Raw genomic sequence first — 21,118 nt, 5'->3', positions numbered from 1 at the left:
ACGTCGCGTCATCAACCGTTCATGAATGGCCCTTGTATGAATGGCATTCTTTCTGTTGGGATGACGTGTGAACCTCATCATTAGTGACTTGGAAAATCGGTCGGATTTAGGTATCCCCGAAGTCGGTCGGAATTGGATACACTTACCAGGCTACACTCTTCCACACTGACAGGCGCGCACGCACGTACGCACGCACATATGCAACAATAACAATGATAAAAATCAAACTTTTAAAAGCACTTGAAAGTTAATACACAAAGCAACTATTGATTCCCTACGATTATATGATCGTGACTGGCTCTCTTTCCAAGTTGGAACGTTTTCAATCTGCTGTCTGACGTCATCAAAGTGTTGAAAAACGTACGGCAATGTCTATAAAACTCTCACTTGACCACAACATTCACAATGCAGTGCATTCAAGGATTGAAAAAAACCACTGGCGTTGATCAGACACAGTCACTGAATGTTGTTATTTTACAAATGAATCTGCTTAACATTTGGTAAGAAATGACCGTCAAAGTGCCGGGCGGTCGTGAGAATTCAAGGTTTTCAGAGACAGACAGTAAATAACGTGCTCTGAAATAAACACATGCCGAAAAATTCTTTAGTCAGCCAGTTGATCATCTGCCTGACAACGGATAGGAAGTATAAAATTGGTCGCATCATGGCAATTTGCTGTGTATGGCGGTCATAGCAGACGATTTGTCTTCAGGACGGTCGTGAGAAAAAATGAGACAGACACCTTGCCCGAGTGACTAGACAGTAAATAACGTGCTCTGAAATAAACACATGCCGAAAAATTCTTTAGTCAGCCAGTTGATCATCTGCCTGACAACGGATAGGAAGTGTAAAATTGGTTGAATCATGACAATTTGCTGTGTATGGCGGTTTTTGCAGACGATTTTGTCTGCAGGGCGGTCGTGAGAAAAAATGAGACAGACACCTTGCCCGAGTTACTAGACAGTAAATAACGTGCTCTGAAATGAACACATGCTGAAAAATTCTTTAGTCAGCCAGTTGATTATCTGCCTGACAACGGATAGGAAGTGTAAAATTGGTTGCATCATGACAATTTGCTGTGTATGGCGGTTATAGCGGACGATTTGTCTGCAGGGCGGTCGTGAGAAAAAATGAGACAGACACCTTGCCCGAGTGACAAAATGACCAAGCGCAAGTAGAATAAGCCGTAGTTAGCCTTTCAAAACCCTTTCATATCGTGATTTGATGGAAATTGCTACTTATTAAAAGCATGTTACGTCCAAACCTTTTAACAGCCATTCCAACTGAACAGATTTGTAATTAACGTTTTTGAGACAGACACATTTAGAAAAAAGACCGTTTACTTCACATGCGATTGTATCGACTAAACATAAACACATTCATTGTTTTTTTTAACTAAGTGTGTTCATCTATCTCTGTTCTTTGGTTTCTAATGTACTTTTAACTGGATTTCTTTGTGTGTTTTTGTACTGGTGCCTTTGTCTATTGCAATGTGGCTAAAAAGGGAAATCGTGTCTGTCTCATTTCTCACGACCGACCTACCTTTTTCGCTGGTGGGGAATACAAACTTGACTTAAATTCGATCAAAGTTTATTTTTCATATGTAAATTCCGAAGACATTCGACACAGACCAGTGAAAATTCACGACTCAACAAAACGAAACATTTTATTTGATATCAAAGTTAGGGACATACCCGACTCTGAAGACTGTGAAACCTGTCTGTATTTCGAAAACGTTGTTTGTTCTCATGTGTTTACACAACTAGCACATTCCGGCAAGTGTCTATACTCAAAAGAAACTTTGGCAGTACTTGAAACAACCATCTGTCATATATACATTCGAAGTAAAAAATATGTGGGATGTAAGCCAACAAACCTGTGGCAGTTTTTAAAATATTATTTCGTGAAGATTTGAAAGTGTACTCAAACGGTTGAACTACGCCTCGTGCGTAGACACACATTCCTGAAAGTTTCAACGCAACCCACTTGGTCATTGTTAAAATACATGGATTTTAGTTGACTTGGGTATCCCTCAAATTTGACACATAAACATCTCATCCGTGAGATCGACACATAGGCCTACATCAGTAGGTACAATGGCACAACACTAGAAATATGCAAGATGGCGAAATAAAACAACCTGTTCTGGATGGATAATCAAGTTGACTTTCTCTTCGTATACAACAGTGACCCAGTTGTGCCTCAGGAATTGTCGTCGGCTTTTTAAAAGGTACCCGAAGTTTTTGTCACATCTCTTTGTCACGTCAAGGGTATCCTTATTTTGACGGCGTAAATGATGATGTTAAAAAAAAATGTGCCAGATAGCGAAGATGCGAGCCTTTAATGGCATAGACAGTTTGAATAAAATGACACAGGAATAAAAGTTTGAGTTGGGGTATGAAAATGGGTGCAATAATATTTTTGCACAGTTTAGATGCTGACAGTTTTCACAGGCATGCAAGCACATTTGCAGAGAGCTGTGCTCTGCAGTCCTTCTTAGCAGCATTTGCAGCGTTTTGTTGTTCAGCTCTTCTTGCAGGCACACCTCATCCCACAGAGTTTGGAAGTCTAATAGGTAGATGGCTCTTCTCAATCTCATGTCCTGCAGCAGCACCTCACTTGTAAGGGGATTATGGTCAATTTGGCAGCTCTTTTTACTGAAGAGGTACCGTCTAGCACTGTTTACACCCAGTACGTTGCTGGTTTTGTCCTACAAATGTACACCAAAAAGCTCTTGTGCTGCCCTGTCAGTGGTACTCAGCTTACAAAGAGGAGCAGACAACCTGAAGAAAGTTTGAGTGACGTCTTCAAATGCTTGCCATACTTCCCAAGCCTTCTGATTCCCCAATACCATTGAAGAATGACATAGTGTCACAGCCTGTAAGGCTATGCAAAATGGGCAGACAGGGTGACTTCTCTTGGCCAATGGCTTTGGCAATGTGGCGATACACTTCACGAGCAGAAAAAAACGCAACACAGCTGTCTGGCCTCCTCTACATCCATGGTGCAGGAAATCAGCCTGGGGTACCCTTCACACAAAAGATGAAAAGTGACATTTTTATTTGAATGTATTTGAATAATGTTTACTATCTCAGAGAGTCGGTCAAAGCCGGGTTAGCAAGTCTTCACACAACAGACCAAAATGAAAGAAAATTGTATTTCATGAATTCGTATAATTCTTACTGTTTCAGGTTAAAAAACAAACAAACACAGTTTCCAGTGACCCAACTGATTCTGGAATCTTTCTGACCGCTACATTTATTCGCTTCAAACAGTCGCTAACAGAATGTTGACCATAGTGAGGGTTCGTACGTTAAACCCATCAAATTCACAGAGGTCGCTTACAAATGATGTGCAAACATGTTCCAATTAATACAAATAAAAATATCTTACTGTTAAGATGTATTAGGTAACAAACCTTGATACAGTAGTACTACTACTAGTGAAATCGGCTCCCTTCTGTGGCACCGGAATAAATGCAGAACGCTTTGTTCCCAGGAATCGGCATGTGGTGTAACTCTTGTATTATATCCTGTAAAAATAAAATTCACACCAATGCACGGTCAACTTCAAATAAGCAAAAGGATGAGAAACAAGCAACAAACCAAAATTGTAAAACTCAAAGAGCGGTACCTCTTCATTTTTCAAAACCACTTATCTCATTTGATTAGCATACACTGTATGCTTTTGTCTGTTACCTACCGTCTTTGAAAGTTTGATCACAACACTGTAAAGACATGGGGAGTGGAGTGTTTTTATCTCCAGCTGGTCATCCTACTATCTGGCCTACCCTCACTCAGTTTTTGACTCTACCCCTCCCCACCTTATGGAAGTCCTTAACGTAGGCAGGACTAATCATTTATCATACCATGAACAATCTCTTTCTCCTCGCCTTTTATTCAAAGTTCGTTTAATCTGTTTAAAATCACCAGCGTGGCGATCATGATTTCCTTACTTGTAATCAACAGATAGATCTAGATCTATCAGCATCACAATCCAGCTGATGAGCTATTGCAAGATTAAACAAAGTCTCTGCATTTCAGCGCTTCACCCGATGAATAACAGACCCCAGGGGAGAATTAAACAGTATAATGATGTGACATTGGTGAATGGATGCGTATTCTTGAAAACTTACCTTCAGAAACGTTGTTTTCGCTCAAATCAAAACACGCAATGTTGCGGAGGCCGCCATCTTGAATTTTCATGCTGCGGATATATAAAATTCTAAAAACGATCAAATTAAATACCAGAACACAAAAATACCCATAAGAGTATTTATGTCATGCATGTGTTATCAGCAGACAACTTCTGGTGCATGGTAAACCATTGAATTTTACATTTGCTGAGTTGGGAATATTTACTGCTGAGCGCTTTTGGTACGAATTTCGTCTGCTGTAAATGCAGCCTTTTATTCCCTATCAAAGACCAAAAAAAAAACGATTTCTGAAGTGGCTCTGTATCTGAAATCCCTTAAATAATTATAAGGAACAATATCACAAAGTATGGTGTTTGTTGCAAGATGTGAATGATTTATGAGTGCGTCTGCAACATACGAGCCCCACTATAGTGGCGTTGAGAAAAAAAGGGGTATCGCTTTGCAAGACACCTACCGTCACACTGTGTGGGCTCAACGATGTTTTCAAAGATGGAAAGTGCTCCATTGATCTTGACCCATCCCGCCCCGTCCTTGTTGTAGTCCCATCGCCAGTAGATGCGCTGTGGACATGACACATCATCATCATCATCATCATCATCATCATCATCATCATCATCATCATCATCATCATCATCATCGTCGTCGTCGTTGTCGTCAAGTTTGAACCATGATGCCTCAGATTTACTGGCAATGACAACGTCTCTCTTCACCCCTCCTCCCCCCATCCCTCTCTGTTTCTATGTATCCGTGTGTGTGTGTGTGTGTGTGTGTGTGTGTGTGTGTGTGTGTGTGTGTGTGTGTGTGTGTGTATATGTGTGTGTGTTTGAGTGTGTGTGTGTGTGTATGTGTGTGTGTGTGTGTGTGTGTGTGTGTGTGTGTGTGTGTGTGTGTGTGTGTGTGTGTGTGTGTGTGTGTGCGCTTTTGGTACGTTTTTCTACATTTGTCATGAAGGCGCTTTCCATTCGTAATCCATAATCCGTAAACGAAACAGGGCGATAGCCTACTCCCTTACAAAGCATACACGCGCTCGTAAACATACACTCACAGACACACACCATTCATATGACCACACGCAAACACAAACACCCATGTACGCGCAAGTGTGTGAAAAGCACACCGGAATTATTGGAATAGGATTATATATATATAATGAGTAGGATGTTCTTGTTTTTACATTTAGTCAAGTTTTGACTAAATGTTTTAACATAGAGGGGGAATCGAGACGAGGGTCGTGGTGTATGTGCGTGCGTGCGTGCGTGTGTGTGTGTGTGTGTGTGTGTGTGTGTGTGTGTGTGTGTGTGTGTGTGTGTGTGTGTGTCTGTGTGTGTGTGTAGAGCAATTCAGACTAAACTACTAGACCGATCTTTATAAAATTTGACATGAGAGTTCCTGGACATGAAATCCCCAGACGTTTTTTTCATTTTTTTGATAAATGTCTTTTATGACGTCATATCCGGCTTTTTGTGAAAGTTGAGGCGGCACTGTCACGCTCTCATTTTTCAATCAAATTGGTTGAAATTTTGGTCAAGTAATCTTCGACAAAGCCCGGACTTCGGTATTGCATTTCAGCTTAGTGGCTTAAAAATTAATTAATGACTTTGGTCATTAAAAATCTGAAAATTGTTAAAAAAAATTTTTTTTTATGAAACGATCCAAATTTACGTTCATCTTATTCCCCATCATTTTCTGATTCCAAAAACATATACATATGTTATATTTGGATTAAAAACAAGCTCTGAAAATTAAATATATAAAAATTATTATCAATTTTTTTTTTCGAAATCAATTTAAAAACACTTTCATCTTATTCCTCGTCGGTTCCTGATTCCAAAAACATATAGATATGATATGTTTGGATTAAAAACACGCTCAGAAAGTTAAAACGAAGAGAGGTACAGAAAAGCGTGCTATCCTTCTCAGCGCAACGAATACCCCGCTCTTCTTGTCAATTCCACTGGCACTGCCTTTGCCACGGGCGGTGGAGTGACGATGCTACGAGTATACGGTCTTGCTGCGTTGCGTTGCGTTCAGTTTCATTCTGTGAGTTCGACAGCTACTTGACTAAATGTTGTATTTTCGCCTTACGTGACTTGTTGTTTACTATGCGCATTTGTATACTGGTGCTTGAGATGTGCTCATCTCCATGAAAAGGGCCCAAGGCCTACTCATTAAAACATTCAGACTTCAGACTTCAGACTTCTCTCTCTCCCCATACTCTCACACACAAACACATACAACACGAGAGAGCGCCTTACCCGAGGCCTTGTCCTGGGGTCAAGAGGATTAATAACGCCGTAGACCTGCTGACAGCGGAATTTCACCTTCTCTCCCTCTGACACGTTCTTCACCGACTTGTCTGGCGTCACTATCAGCTTCGCTTTCTGAATGCCGTCTGTGTGCAGTCATATATAGGCTAAGGTAAACAGGCACTGACACACGTCGGTTTAAAAAAAAACTGTATCACTTGTATTTTAAACTTTTTTTTATTTTAACCTCTCTATTTTTTTCGTGTTTTTTTCATCACTTAATTGTTCTTATTCTGGGTAATTCAAAGCGCTTCCTCTCTGAGGGAAGCTATCGTCAACAAAATGACGCTATACCCACGTGTCATCAGCTAGGCACCTGCACATCTGGCGGATTGACCTAGATCGCTATGTGCTACAATGGTGACACTGGGGTCGGACAAGAAAACCGTTTCTAAGGCAGCACCTAATGGTGACCCCTTCCCGAATTCAAACTCGTGACCCGCGGATCACAAGTCTAGTGCTCTTCAAACTGATTTTCTACACACTCAAAAAAACACACACACACACACACACACACACACACACACACACAGGGCCGGACCAAATGAGTTGTAAGGGGGGGGGGGTTCCTCCTTTTTTGGGGGGGAAAATCAGCGAAGTGGCGAAGCCACAAGCGCGCGCCTACAAAGCAGGCGCGCGAACTAGGGGGGTCCGGGGGCATGCTCCCCCGGAAAATGTTTGAAAAACGGTTAAAATCTGTGCAATCTGGTGCATTCTGGGCCTTGTTTTGAGGGTTAAGAGCAGCATTGTTTCGGTGCTAAAACTAGTAAAAGTCAAAGCAAGGTACATGCTTTTTCCAGGGGTGGGGTTCCGGAACCCCTGGAACCCCCCCTGGGTCCGGCCCTGCACACACATATATACACACACACATATATACACACACACACACACACACACGCACGCACACACACACACACACGCACGCACACACGCACACACGCACACACACACACACACACACACACACACATACTCACACACACACACGCGCGCGCATGGTTGCTACCTTTAATGTCAAGGAGTGCGTGATGGTTACGAAATACCTTTAACGACGAGGGTGGCGGTATGATTGGAGACCTTGCCGGCCTTGTCCCGGACAGTGCAGGTGTACAGGCCGTTGTCTTCGCACAGCACGGCGGGAAAGCGCAGCTGGAGATATTCTAGGTCCTTGCCCGCACTCCCCGTCAGCTTCTTCACAACGTACTTGGGATCAACCTGCAGTTATGTTTTTTTAATTTTTTTATTATTTTTTTTTCTTTTTCTGTCGCATGTCTGTATCATTTTTTTATTTTATTTGTTCATTTCGTTTAGATGCACATGAACATACATACAGCATTCACAATGTTTATCAACTGAAAAAAAAGACTGACTATTCAGCTAGCAAGCTTTCGTCGGCCGACTGACGATTTCAGTCGGGTGACGTCGTCATATGTCGTGTGTCGTCGTCCGTTGTCGCGCCGATACCGTTTGACTGTGTGTAAAACTCGGCAAATGTATGTAATAAACCCCGACATCGGCCCGACGCAATGTTGCTGTCGATAAAATTATGCAGAGCTACGGGAGATAACAAATTGATGATCATTATTTTAACATTTGTTACGTCCCCTGTTCAAGCGTCGGTCCAGCAACGGCGTGACATTATGAGACTGACCATGCAAATGCGAAACTAAATTATTCATATTTGTTGACTTTTTCACATAGGAGTAGGATAATTAATTGTAAGTTTTATTTGCATATTTGCAATCAAATACAGCATGAGCTCAAATCATGAGTTTTACATTTTAAAAATACGCCATCATTTACTTGAAATATTCAAATAGCTTTCCTTACGGTAAACAAGATTGAGTGTGCAAATGGCTGCTGCTTTCCCGCGTGAGCGAATTTTATTTGTTTTCTTAGTTCAAGTTAATATCGAAAGAAGAGACATTCTTGGGAATGTTGGACAGCACATTGATGATATGTTATCCGAGACGAATGTCGCCTCGGGATCTCAATCTGAGTGCTGGTCCCAGTGCCACGTGGTGGCGGTGAGAATAGTTGTGTAGTGTGTAGCCAGTGAGTCAGGCTCTTGGCAATGACAATCAGATTCAGACGTCAACTCGAGGACAACCGACGGATGGAGCGAGTAAGTGATTTCGGTTTTTTTTGGCTCTAAATGTTAGTTTTGCTGTTACAGTGAGGGGGGGGGGGGGGGGGGAGTACATACTGCTGTATCTTATTATGTATATGTAGATGTAGGTGTGTTTTGTCCTGTTACAGTGGGGGAGGGGGGTGTTGTACACACTGCTGTAAATATAGATGTAGGTGTGTTTTGTCTTGTTACAGTGGGGGGGGGGGGGGGGTGTGTACATACTGCTGTAGATGTAGGTGTGTATTGTCCTGTTACAGGGGGGGGGGGTAACATACTTCTGTAGCTGTAGGGGGAGGGGGGGTACATACTGCTGTAGCTGTTAGTGATTTTTGCACTGTTACACTGGGGGGGGGGGGGGGGGTGGAGTACATACTGCTGAATCTGTAGCTGTAAGTGTGGTTTGCACTGTTACACTTGGGGGGGGGGGGGGGGGTGTACATACTGATGTATCTGTAGCTGTAGGTGTGACGTGTATTGCATTGTAACACTTGGGGGGGGGGGGGGGTGTACATACTGATCTATCTGTAGCTGGTGGTGTGTTTTGCACTGTTACACACTTGGGGGGGGGTGTACATACTAACTGCTGAATCTGTAGCTGTATGTGTGTTCTGCACAGTGACACTGGGGGGGGGGGGGGGGAGGGGGTTGTACATACTGCTGAATCTGTAGCTGTAGGTGTGTTTTGTACTGTTACACTTGGGGGGTGGGGGGTGTGCATACTGATGTATATGCTTGGCGCTGGTGGACAATATTCACTTTTTTGGCCAAAAACACACTTTTTTGGCCAAAAACGTACATTATTGGCCAAAAAGTGTGTTTTTGGCCAAAAACATGTTTTGGCCAAAACTTTTAAGTGCAAAGTTTTGGCCAAAAAAATATTTGGCCAAATCTAAAACATTTGGCCAAATCTTCACTTTTTTGGCCAAATGTTTTAGATTTGGCCAAATATTTTTTGGGCCAAAACTTTTGCATTGAAAGTTTTGGCCAAAAAATAGTTTTGGCCAAAACTTCATTTTTTGGCCAAATCTTTGAGTACCCCTTGGCGCTGATGGACAATATTCATTTTTTGGCCAAAAACGCCAGTTTTGGCCAAAAAAGCAAAGTTTTGGCCAAAAAAGTATAGTTTTGGCCAAAAACGCCAGTTTTGGCCAAAAACGCCAGTTTTGGCCAAAACCGCCAGTTTTGGCCAAAAAATTATAGTTTTGGCCAAAAAAGTGAAAATTGTCCACCAGCGCCAAGCTGCTTGGCGCTGGTGGACAATATTCACTTTTTTTGCCCAAAACACACTTTTTTGGCCAAAACTGGCGGTTTTGGCCAAAAAAGCAAAGTTTTGGCCAAAAAAGTATAGTTTTGGCCAAAAACGCCAGTTTTGGCCAAAACCGCCAGTTTTGGCCAAAACCACCAGTTTTGGCCAAAAAAGTGTGTTTTTGGCCAAAATAGTGAATATTGTCCACCAGCGCCAAGCTGCTTGGCGCTGGTGGACAATATTCACTTTTTTGGCCAAAAACACACTTTTTTGGCCAAAAACGTACATTTTTGGCCAAAAAAGCAAAGTTTTGGCCAAAAAAGTATAGTTTTGGCCACAAACGCCAGTTTTGGCCAAAACCGCCAGTTTTGGCAAAAAAAGTGCGTTTTTGGCCAAAAAAGTGAATATTGTCCACCAGCGCCAAGCTGCTTGGCGCTGGTGGACAATATTCACTTTTTTTGCCCAAAACACACTTTTTTGGCCAAAACTGGCGGTTTTGGCCAAAAAAGCAAAGTTTTGGCCAAAAAAGTATAGTTTTGGCCAAAAACGCCAGTTTTGGCCAAAACCGCCAGTTTTGGCCAAAACCACCAGTTTTGGCCAAAAAAGTGTGTTTTTGGCCAAAATAGTGAATATTGTCCACCAGCGCCAAGCTGCTTGGCGCTGGTGGACAATATTCACTTTTTTGGCCAAAAACACACTTTTTTGGCCAAAAACGTAAAGTTTTGGCCAAAAAGGTAAAGTTTTGGCCAAAAAAGTATAGTTTTGGCCACAAACGCCAGTTTTGGCCAAAACCTCCAGTTTTGGCCAAAAAAGTGCGTTTTTGGCCAAAAAAGTGTGTCACGATCGGGTGACAGAGACCAAGAAAGTGTCACTCAGTGGAGTGCCTGTTCTTGGTCGATTATGATAGAAAGCGCCTGTACGTGATATTGGGCTACAGCAGAGTTTGCTGACAGTGCTCAATGAACACGGAGGGTTTGCTGCGCACGAGTTTTACAGTGGAGGTTTCTGCTGTCATAGGGCTGACGGTTTTTCGCTGACAGCGCGCACGGGATTTTCAGGGATTGAGTTTCTCGTGTCTTTTTTCTGCTTGGGGAGGCAGAATTGTGTATAGCTGGACTGGTTTTGTGACAAGGTCAGTCACGTGTTATTGGCTAGGTTGTCTGACTGAGACACAAGGGCGGCGCACTTGACACCCAGCGGCAGAAGGGGAAGGATCTAATACACAGTTTCTAGAGTATGATGGTTTTTCACCGAATATTGTATTCGGCACTCTAGGGGAGCTTCCACCGGTTATTTCCTTCACACTGCCACATATTTTGCTGAGGACAAGTCGTCAACATTCCTTCGTCGGCGATGGCTTTCGCATAAGGATTCGACAAGGGGTTCTGGACGTTTTTGGTCACTGTTGACGAACAGAGGCTGTTCCAGGGAGGAGGCGGACTTTGCTTCCATTGAGAGTACAATCATAGGCTTTTGAGGTAATAAATCATTATTTAACGCTGTTGATGAGTCTGTGTTTGTGGAATGAAATACTCTCTGTTGTTCTTTCCAGGTTAGCGCATAATTTACTCTCTGTGACGCTAAAATACTAATCTGTATATGGTTTTTGCAGATAGGGAGAGAAGGACGGAAAATGACTGTTTTGTTGTTGTAAAAAGTCCGTTTTGTGCAGGCCCACGTGCTCGATGAGATATTTAAAGATGACACGTTTTAAGGTGGTGGGTGAGGGGTAGCTGACATGTTTAGTGCACCGATGCTTTCTGTTTGCAGCCTTCGCTTCGCTTTGTTACGTGTTCCTGTAACATCTGCACGGCTGACTTTGGCGGGACCTGTTGAAGCTACGCTAACCAGCAGACCGGCTAACCAGCGGACCGGCTAACCAGCGAACCGGCTAACCAGCGAACCGGCTAACCAGCGAACCGACTAACCAGCATACCGGCTAAGCAGCAGCAGCAGAGATAAAGCTAAGTGCACCATGTCGTACGCACCCCGTTGACCACCGTTGTCTTTTCGTATCTGTGATTTCATTGGAGTAGTGACAACGTGGGGTGTGTGACCCCTGCACGAACTAGAGCTTTTCGAACAGAACATTCGCATTTAACTATATTTACACGGGTTCAGCGTGTTACTATAATTTTCTATATACTACTGGCATTTTGTCAGTGAACACTGGTTTTTTACGTGTTGAGAACGTAAAAGGAACATATTTTGAGTGAAGGCTCGAGGGAGGTGGCGAGTTTATACATAAACAGGCGTCTGAAACTTATACTTTTGTTGACTCTATTTATGACTGCGAGAGTGGATCGTGGTGTGGTTAGTTAATTAGTAGTAATTAACCGGTTCATAATCACCTTAAGTGATATAGTGAAACGTGACACATGGGGGCCAAGCCGGGATTTACTCAGTTAATTTCCAACTGATAAAGACCCACCAATTAAGGATAACTAAGAGCAGATAATCTCGTCAGTGCTCGACTTATTTTCTGCTTGGTGCTACCCTTTTTTGTATAGTTTTGATCATATACCACACCTTAAGCGATTCACATCTTGCAGGAAATGTAAATTGTAATTTGTGAGTTATTGTATGCGCTAACTGTGATTACTTCCCTTTCCTTTGTTTGTGAATCTTTGTTGTTGTACGTTCAGAGTTTTCCGTTGCAGAGAGCTGAGCGGGGTTAGCGGATTTGTTATTCGTTTTACTCAGTTTTCTCTACATTGTTGTTTCGCATTCTGTAACAGGTTACATTTCTACCGTCTTGTTTTACTTGGATTTTTCTCCATATTTTGACTTTGTTGGAATTTTGGGGGGGAAGGGTCCGAGGACTTCTGTCCTAACCAAGGCTGTGGGAGACACTCTGTTTCACCGCAAAAAGCAGCCGATAAAGTAGGCCACGGCTGTGGGAAACACTTTGTTTCACCGCAAAAAGCAGCCATAAAGTAGGCTACGCGTTTTGTTCTACACCGTTTGGATTTTTCTTCTGCATTTTCCGGTTGCTGGATTTTTGTATCTACCGCTTTCATCACCGCGTGTTCTAGCTATAGCTGCGTTAGACTTACTTTGGTAATAAAGCTTTGCTAAAACTAACCATGGCTACAGGGGGATCTCCTACGAGGAGAATAACTTTCGAGACTCCTGGCAGCGAGCAACCGACTGAGCGAGACGCACGCGTTAGAGCCCGAAGCGTTCTAAAACGCTTAGAAGTAGAACGGAAGGAAGAATTTGAGCGACTGACAAGAAAAGAAGAACGTGACCGACAGGACAAGAAGGACGAACTTGACAGACAAGAAAGGGAACGACAGGCTGAACGACAGGCCGAACGTGACCGACAGGACAAGAAAGAGAAAGACGAACTTGACAGACAAGAAAGGGAACGACAGGCAGAACGAGACAGACAGGAAAGGAAAGACGAGCTTGACAGACAAGAACGGAAAGAGAAAGACGAACTTGACAGACAAGAAAGAGAACGAGACAGACAGGAAAAGAAAGACGAGCTTGAGAGACAGGAACGACAGGCCGAACGACAGGCCGAACTTGACAGACAGGAAAAGAAAGACGAACGTGACAGACTAGACCGGAAGGAACAGGCGGATCGCGATCACCAGCTAGAGCTAGCTAGGCTACAGGCCGAGAAGGGTACGCTTACTCAGGCTAGCGCGCCGACGTTTGTTGCCGACCGTACGAGACTGCCGACGTTCGACGATGACAAGGACGAGCTCGACTTTTTACGCCGGTTTGAGCGCATTGCATCTGACCAGAAGTGGGAAGAGGCCACGTGGGCTAGCCGCCTTAGCACCTGCTTAAAAGGACGCGCATTGCAGCTCTACAACGCTTTGGATGACGACGAGGCGAGAGACTATCAGGCACTAAAGAAGGCGTTACTCCAGCGCTTCAACCTGACTGCGGAAGCCTACAGACGACGTCTGCGTAACAGCAAGAGACTGAGCGGCGAGCTGAGCCATCAGTTTGTGGCACGCCTTAATCTCTACCTGCGGCGCTGGGTGGAGATGGCCGAGAAGAACTGGACCGTCGACGACCTTGCCGACCTCATAGTCATGGAACAACTGATGTCCAGCCTGCGACCTGAGGTGGTGACCTTCGTGCAGGAACACCAGCCAAAGACTACTCAGGAGGCAGCCGACTGGATCAGAGTACACGAGGACGCCCAGGCGATCTCCGGCAAATCTTCAGGCTCACGGCCGGGAAAATCGGGAAATCCAGGTTCTTCAGGACCCAAGGACGATCAGGGACACAAAGGATCAGGTTCCAGAACTGACATCCAGTGTTACTACTGCAACAAGCGGGGCCACGTGAAGAAGGACTGCCACAAGAGACAGGCTGACCAGAAGGGCGTACACTTTGTTGGCAGTGAGGAGTTAAGGGACGTCACGAGCTCATGCACAATTCCACAACTCTGCGTTCCGTGCTCCAGGAAACATTTCCAGCCCCACTGCAACGTCTACGTTAACGGAGTGAAGGGCGAAGGTCTGCGGGACACAGGGGCAGACATGATAGTGGTTCGGGCGAGTCTAGTTCCAGCTATGGCCTACACAGGAGACAGCATCAGGGTGAGAATGGCCGAGGCATCTCACGCTTACGACTTGAACACGGCAGTGATCAAGGTCGTAACACCGTTGTTCACGGGGACCATTGTGGCCGTCGTCATGGACGATCCTCCATGCGACCTGCTCATTGGAAACCGGGTTCAGTTTGTGGACGGCGTCACCAGGGAGGTTCCCGTTTATCGGTCTCCCGACGTCATTTCAGTGCTCACGCGGGCACAGGCGGAGCGAGAGGACAAACCTCTCAAACCCCTACCTGCTGCACGAGCTGCCCTGGGGAACGTGACCCCCGCGCTTCTCGCGAAGGCTCAGGCATCTGATCCGACATTAGCGACTCCTCGGGAGCACGCGAAGTCGGGGAAGGTGAAGCTGAGCGGGAAGCATGGGAGGTCAAAGTTCCTCAGGGACAAGAAGTTGCTCTACCGGGAGTTCAGCAACCAAGAAGGTACATTCAAACAGGTTGTCGTGCCTCGCGAGTTTCGCGAGGGTGTCATGGCAACGGCACACGACTCGATTCTGGGAGGTCATCTTGGTACCAAGAAGACCACGGATCGTGTCTGGCGCCACTTTTACTGGCCAGGCATCTGCACGGATGTCCGACGTTTCTGTGCGTCCTGCGATAAGTGCCAGAAGGTGGTTGCCAAAGGAAGGGTGAGGAAGGTCCCCTTAGAGAAGATGCCGCTCATCGACGAACCCTTTCGTCGGGTGGCAGTGGACATCATCGGGCCCATCTTGCCTGCGTCTGAGGACGGAAACAGATACATTTTGACCATGGTGGACTACGCTACTCGATACCCAGAGGCGATCCCTCTGAAATCGATTGAAGCCACGCGAGTAGCTGAGGCTCTGGTTACTATGTGGTCCCGGCTGGGAATTCCATCAGAGGTACTCACCGACAGAGGCACGCAGTTCACGGGAGGAGTGATGGCGGAGGCAGCACGACTGCTATCACTGGAGCAGCACTTCACCACTCCTTACCATGCTCAGTGCAACGGACTGGTGGAGAGGTTCAATGGCACCTTGAAGACCATGCTGAGGAAACTAGCTCAGGAGAAACCACGCACGTGGGACAGGTACATCCCAGCATTGCTCTTTGCATACCGCGAGGTTCCTCAGGAGAGCTTGGGCTTTTCCCCATTTGAGTTGTTGTACGGCAGACAGGTACGCGGTCCCATGGCTATCCTGCGTCAGGCTTGGACGGACGAAGAAGCTGACGAGGAGGTGCAGACGACAGCGACCTACATAGTAGAACTCAGGAACAGGATTGAAGAGACCTGCAAACTGGCTCAAGAGAACCTGGGAAGAGCAGCACAGCGTTACGCGCGAGGATTCGACCGCAAGGCACGGCCGCGCAGCTTCAAGATTGGAGAACGGGTGTTGCTACTTCTACCTGTCAAACACAACAAGCTACAACTGCAGTGGCAAGGACCTTTTGAGGTGACAGCGAAAGTGGGCCAGAACGACTACAGGATCATGATGCACGGGAAAGCACGCCTGTACCACGCCAACCTGCTGCGCGCCTACATAGAGAGGACAGCCTACGGGGAGAAGAACAAAGACCAGAAGAACAAAGACAAGAAGACAGAGAAGGTTGCAGTTATCAGGGGTGAAACGAGGGGTTGCTCGTTCTTGAGGACGACCTTTCTGTCTGGAAACAGACCATCAACCTCTGCAATATCTTCAGGTTGCAAGGTTGGCAAACGCCAGACTTATGCGCTGGGCGTTGATTCTCCAACCGTACCAATTCACGGTACGCGTCATTCCGGGCGCCAACAATGTTGGAGCTGACTTTCTCTCTCGGGCTGTAGAGGAGAACATGACTGTGAGCGAAACCGAGGTTTCGTCTTGAAGAGGGGAGGTGTGTCACGATCGGGTGACAGAGACCAAGAAAGTGTCACTCAGTGGAGTGCCTGTTCTTGGTCGATTATGATAGAAAGCGCCTGTACGTGATATTGGGCTACAGCAGAGTTTGCTGACAGTGCTCAATGAACACGGAGGGTTTGCTGCGCACGAGTTTTACAGTGGAGGTTTCTGCTGTCATAGGGCTGACGGTTTTTCGCTGACAGCGCGCACGGGATTTTCAGGGATTGAGTTTCTCGTGTCTTTTTTCTGCTTGGGGAGGCAGAATTGTGTATAGCTGGACTGGTTTTGTGACAAGGTCAGTCACGTGTTATTGGCTAGGTTGTCTGACTGAGACACAAGGGCGGCGCACTTGACACCCAGCGGCAGAAGGGGAAGGATCTAATACACAGTTTCTAGAGTATGATGGTTTTTCACCGAATATTGTATTCGGCACTCTAGGGGAGCTTCCACCGGTTATTTCCTTCACACTGCCACATATTTTGCTGAGGACAAGTCGTCAACATTCCTTCGTCGGCGATGGCTTTCGCATAAGGATTCGACAAGGGGTTCTGGACGTTTTTGGTCACTGTTGACGAACAGAGGCTGTTCCAGGGAGGAGGCGGACTTTGCTTCCATTGAGAGTACAATCATAGGCTTTTGAGGTAATAAATCATTATTTAACGCTGTTGATGAGTCTGTGTTTGTGGAATGAAATACTCTCTGTTGTTCTTTCCAGGTTAGCGCATAATTTACTCTCTGTGACGCTAAAATACTAATCTGTATATGGTTTTTGCAGATAGGGAGAGAAGGACGGAAAATGACTGTTTTGTTGTTGTAAAAAGTCCGTTTTGTGCAGGCCCACGTGCTCGATGAGATATTTAAAGATGACATGTTTTAAGGTGGTGGGTGAGGGGTAGCTGACATGTTTAGTGCACCGATGCTTTCTGTTTGCAGCCTTCGCTTCGCTTTGTTACGTGTTCCTGTAACATCTGCACGGCTGACTTTGGCGGGACCTGTTGAAGCTACGCTAACCAGCGGACCGGCTAACCAGCGGACCGGCTAACCAGCGAACCGGCTAACCAGCGAACCGGCTAACCAGCGAACCGACTAACCAGCATACCGGCTAAGCAGCAGCAGCAGAGATAAAGCTAAGTGCACCATGTCGTACGCACCCCGTTGACCACCGTTGTCTTTTCGTATCTGTGATTTCATTGGAGTAGTGACAACGTGGGGTGTGTGACCCCTGCACGAACTAGAGCTTTTCGAACAGAACATTCGCATTTAACTATATTTACACGGGTTCAGCGTGTTACTATAATTTTCTATATACTACTGGCATTTTGTCAGTGAACACTGGTTTTTTACGTGTTGAGAACGTAAAAGGAACATATTTTGAGTGAAGGCTCGAGGGAGGTGGCGAGTTTATACATAAACAGGCGTCTGAAACTTATACTTTTGTTGACTCTATTTAATTGTATGACTGCGAGAGTGGATCGTGGTGTGGTTAGTTAATTAGTAGTAATTAACCGGTTCATAATCACCTTAAGTGATATAGTGAAACGTGACAAAGTGAATATTGTTCACCAGCGCCAAGCTGCTTGGCGCTGGTGGACAATATTCACTTATTTTGCCAAAAACACACTTTTTTGGCCAAAACTGGCGGTATTGGCCAAAAAAGCAAAGTTTTGGCCAAAAAAGCAAAGTTTTGGCCAAAAAGAGATTTGGCCAAAAAAGTGAATATTGTCCACCAGCGCCAGCAAATACAAAAGATTTGGCCAAAAAAAGATTTGGCCAAACAAAAAAGATTTGGCCAAAAAGTGAAGATTTGGCCAAATCTTTTCTGTTTGGCCAAATCTTTTTTTAGCCAAATCTTATTGTGGCAGAAGTTTGGCCAAATCTCCCGTTTTAGCTAACATAAACAGTTTTGGCCAAAACTTTTACATAGAAAGTTTTGGCCAAAAAAAAGTTATAGCCAAATCTATTTTATTTGGCCAAATGTGTGGGTTGTTTTGGCCAAATCTTTGTCTTTTTTGGCCAAAACTGGCGGTTTTGGCCAAAAAAGTGAATATTGTCCACCAGCGCCAAGCATAGATGTAACTAGCTGTAGCTGTAGGTGTGTTATGTACTGTTACAGTAGGGGGGGGGGTTGAACATACTGCTATTTTTGTAGCTGTTGGTGTGTTTTGCACACAGGGGGGGGGGGGGGGGGGATTGGGGTTGTATACTGCTGTATCTGTAGCTCTAGGTGTGTTTTGCGCTCTACACGAGGGAAGGGGGTGGAGTGTTGTATGTTTTGTACTGTTACAGTGGTGGCAGCGGGGGGAGGGGGTGTACATAATTTTGAATCTGTAGCTGTAAATGAGTTTTGTACTGTTACAGTGGGGGCAGGGGGGGGGGGGGGGGTTGGGGGTTGTACATATTAATGCTGTAGCTGTAGGTGTGTTTTGCACTGTTACACTGGGGGGGGGGGGTTGTACACACTGCTGTATCTGTAGCAGTAGGTGCGATTTGTGCTGTTACAGTTGGGGGGGGGGGGGGTACATACTGCTGTAGCTGTAGGTGTTTTTTGCACTGTTACACTTGGGTTGGGGGAGGGGGGGGTTGTACATACTGCTGAATCTGTAGCTGTAAGTGTGTTTTGCACTGTTACATTGGGGGGGGGGGGGGGTATACATACTGCTGTAACTGGAGCTGTAGGTGTGTTTTGTACTGTTACTAAGGGGGAGGGGGGTGTACATACGGCTGTAGCTGTAAGTAATTTTTGCACTATGTTGAATCTGTTGCTGTAGGTGTGTTTTATCCTGTAATACTGAGGGGGGGGGGGGGGGGTTGTACATACGGCTGTATCTGTAGCTGTAGGTGTGTTTTGTACTGTTACAGTGAGGGCGGGGGGGGGGGGGGGTCTACATACTGCTGTATCTGTAGCTGGTGTTGTGTTTTGCACTGTTACACTGGGGGGGGGGGGGGGAGGGGGTTGTACATACTGCTGTATCTGTATCTGTAGGTTTGTTTTCCACTGTAACACTGGGGGGAGGGGGGTTGTACTGCTGTAGCTGTAGCTTTAAGTGAATTTTGCACTGTTACACTTGGGGGGCGGGGGGGGGGGGGGGTACATACTGCTGTAGCTGCACCCAGCCAGCAAGACATTAATCGGCCCGATGGCTTGTTGGACCTGCGGGCCGACATCGTCCCGATGTCTTCCCGCTGAAATTGATATCTTCCCGATGTCGGCATAAGGTGTCGGGCCGCAGGTCCAACAAGTCATCGGGCCGATTAACATCGGACCGGATGCGTGCCGCCATAGTACAGGTGTTCGGCCGCCTGTCGGCCGCCTCGTTGCCTCTTTGCAAAAGTTAGTCGGGCCAACACCCGCGTCGTATGTTTTGACGTCACCGGCCCGACTTTTTGAAGGGTGTTCGGCCGATTATCGGCCGCTAATGTCTTGCTGGCTGGGTCATTGACTTCACATACATACACACACATTTATGTTGTTGTCATCATTATCATTTTCGTCGTCGTTTTCGTCATAATCGCGGTGTCTTGCTATCATAATTGCCGTCATCAGCATCGTCATCAGCATCACACTTGGCAATTGTCACAACAAAACGCATTGATGCATCAAGAAGCATCTACATATTTTAAAATACAAATTCCGGAACAACGTCATCGGGGGATGAGGGGGGGGGGGGGAGGGGGTGGGGGGAGTAAGGAGGGTCGGCATACGTATGCTACTTATTGCTATGTGTTCGAGTTACCTTGAAGAATGCCTTGGATAATCTGTTAAAATGGACTCACGTTGCAGGAGAAAGGAGTAGCCTAATACCATCGATGCTGAATCAATCTTGCATGACTCTCTGGGTTGTTGAATGAGTAATAACACTTGTTAACCAAATTACCCCCTCTCTCTCTCTCACCCTCTGTCTATCTGTCTCTCTCTCACCCCCCCCCCCCCTCTCTCTCTCTACCTCTCTCTCTCTCTCTCTCTCTCTCTCTCTCTCTCTCTCTCTCTCTCTCTCTCTTGTGACAATTCCTCCCCACATTGCAAATTCCACACTATATTGTTTTCCCATTTTTGAGTGTGTATAAGAAACCATAACCCTTTTCCTTTGTTACTATTTACATTATGTACGTCTGTAAGAAACAAATCTTTTTCCTTCTTACTATCTATATTATGTGCGTCTGTATTAAGGGGCAGGTTGTAAGATTAGGCTTTGCCTAAAACTTCTATCCTTTGGTAATAAAGTTCAGTTTCAGTTTCAGTTTCTCTCTCTCTCACCACACACCCTCCCCCCTCTCTCTCCCTCACTGGATCTCTGTTAACAGCAGCAAACCTGAGCCGATCCTTCGCTGACGTCTTTCTGGGAGACAGCGACCAGTTTCTTGGTCTCCCCGTGCGTCACACGGATCTCTTTAACGTCCGTGCCATTGACTTCACATCTCAAGATCACAGGGAAGGCGGCGGAGCCAGTCAAGGTCACCTTGGGTTGACTGAAGGTGAGTTTAACGGCGGCTTGGCCAGCTAAACAAGATATAATACTACTACTAATAGTAATAATAATAATGATAATAATATTTAATATAATACATAATATGTATAAAGGTTAAGCCCTGCTCAAAGAGGGGAGGGGAGCAATAACATAAAATTGTGTACAGTACAATCACACGCATATCAATGAATAACACATTGCACTATTATAATGTATCAGAAACATACGCACATATATTATATATATAAATATAAAACATCAGAAATTGTGAAAGAAACAATTGAAAGTCAGCAGAGACTTTCTTCCAAGATTTGTTAAAATCTCTTAGCAGAGAAAGAGAGAGAAAGAAGTATCCCTTCACAGACAGCCGATTGGGAGCATCAGACGCTCC

At 45.4% G+C, this 21,118-nt stretch overlaps 1 protein-coding gene across 1 annotated transcript; it reads right to left on the bottom strand.

The window, feature by feature from the left end:
• Window positions 1-3,547: 3,547 nt before the first annotated feature.
• Window positions 3,548-20,759, bottom strand: LOC138974374 (uncharacterized; the record flags this gene model as incomplete). Its single annotated transcript, XM_070347092.1, is given in 5 exon segments — window positions 3,548-3,567; window positions 4,611-4,716; window positions 6,412-6,548; window positions 7,506-7,677; window positions 20,572-20,759. Coding segments are annotated over 5 exon segments (623 nt in total), but the record flags the coding sequence as incomplete, so codon positions are not given.
• Window positions 20,760-21,118: the final 359 nt, after the last annotated feature.

Source organism: Littorina saxatilis, linkage group LG8, assembly GCF_037325665.1.
Source record: "Littorina saxatilis isolate snail1 linkage group LG8, US_GU_Lsax_2.0, whole genome shotgun sequence".
Taxonomy (NCBI): Eukaryota; Metazoa; Mollusca; class Gastropoda; order Littorinimorpha; family Littorinidae; genus Littorina; species Littorina saxatilis.
Note: the sequence above shows the minus strand (reverse complement) of the source record. Positions and strands in the feature narration are given on the sequence as shown.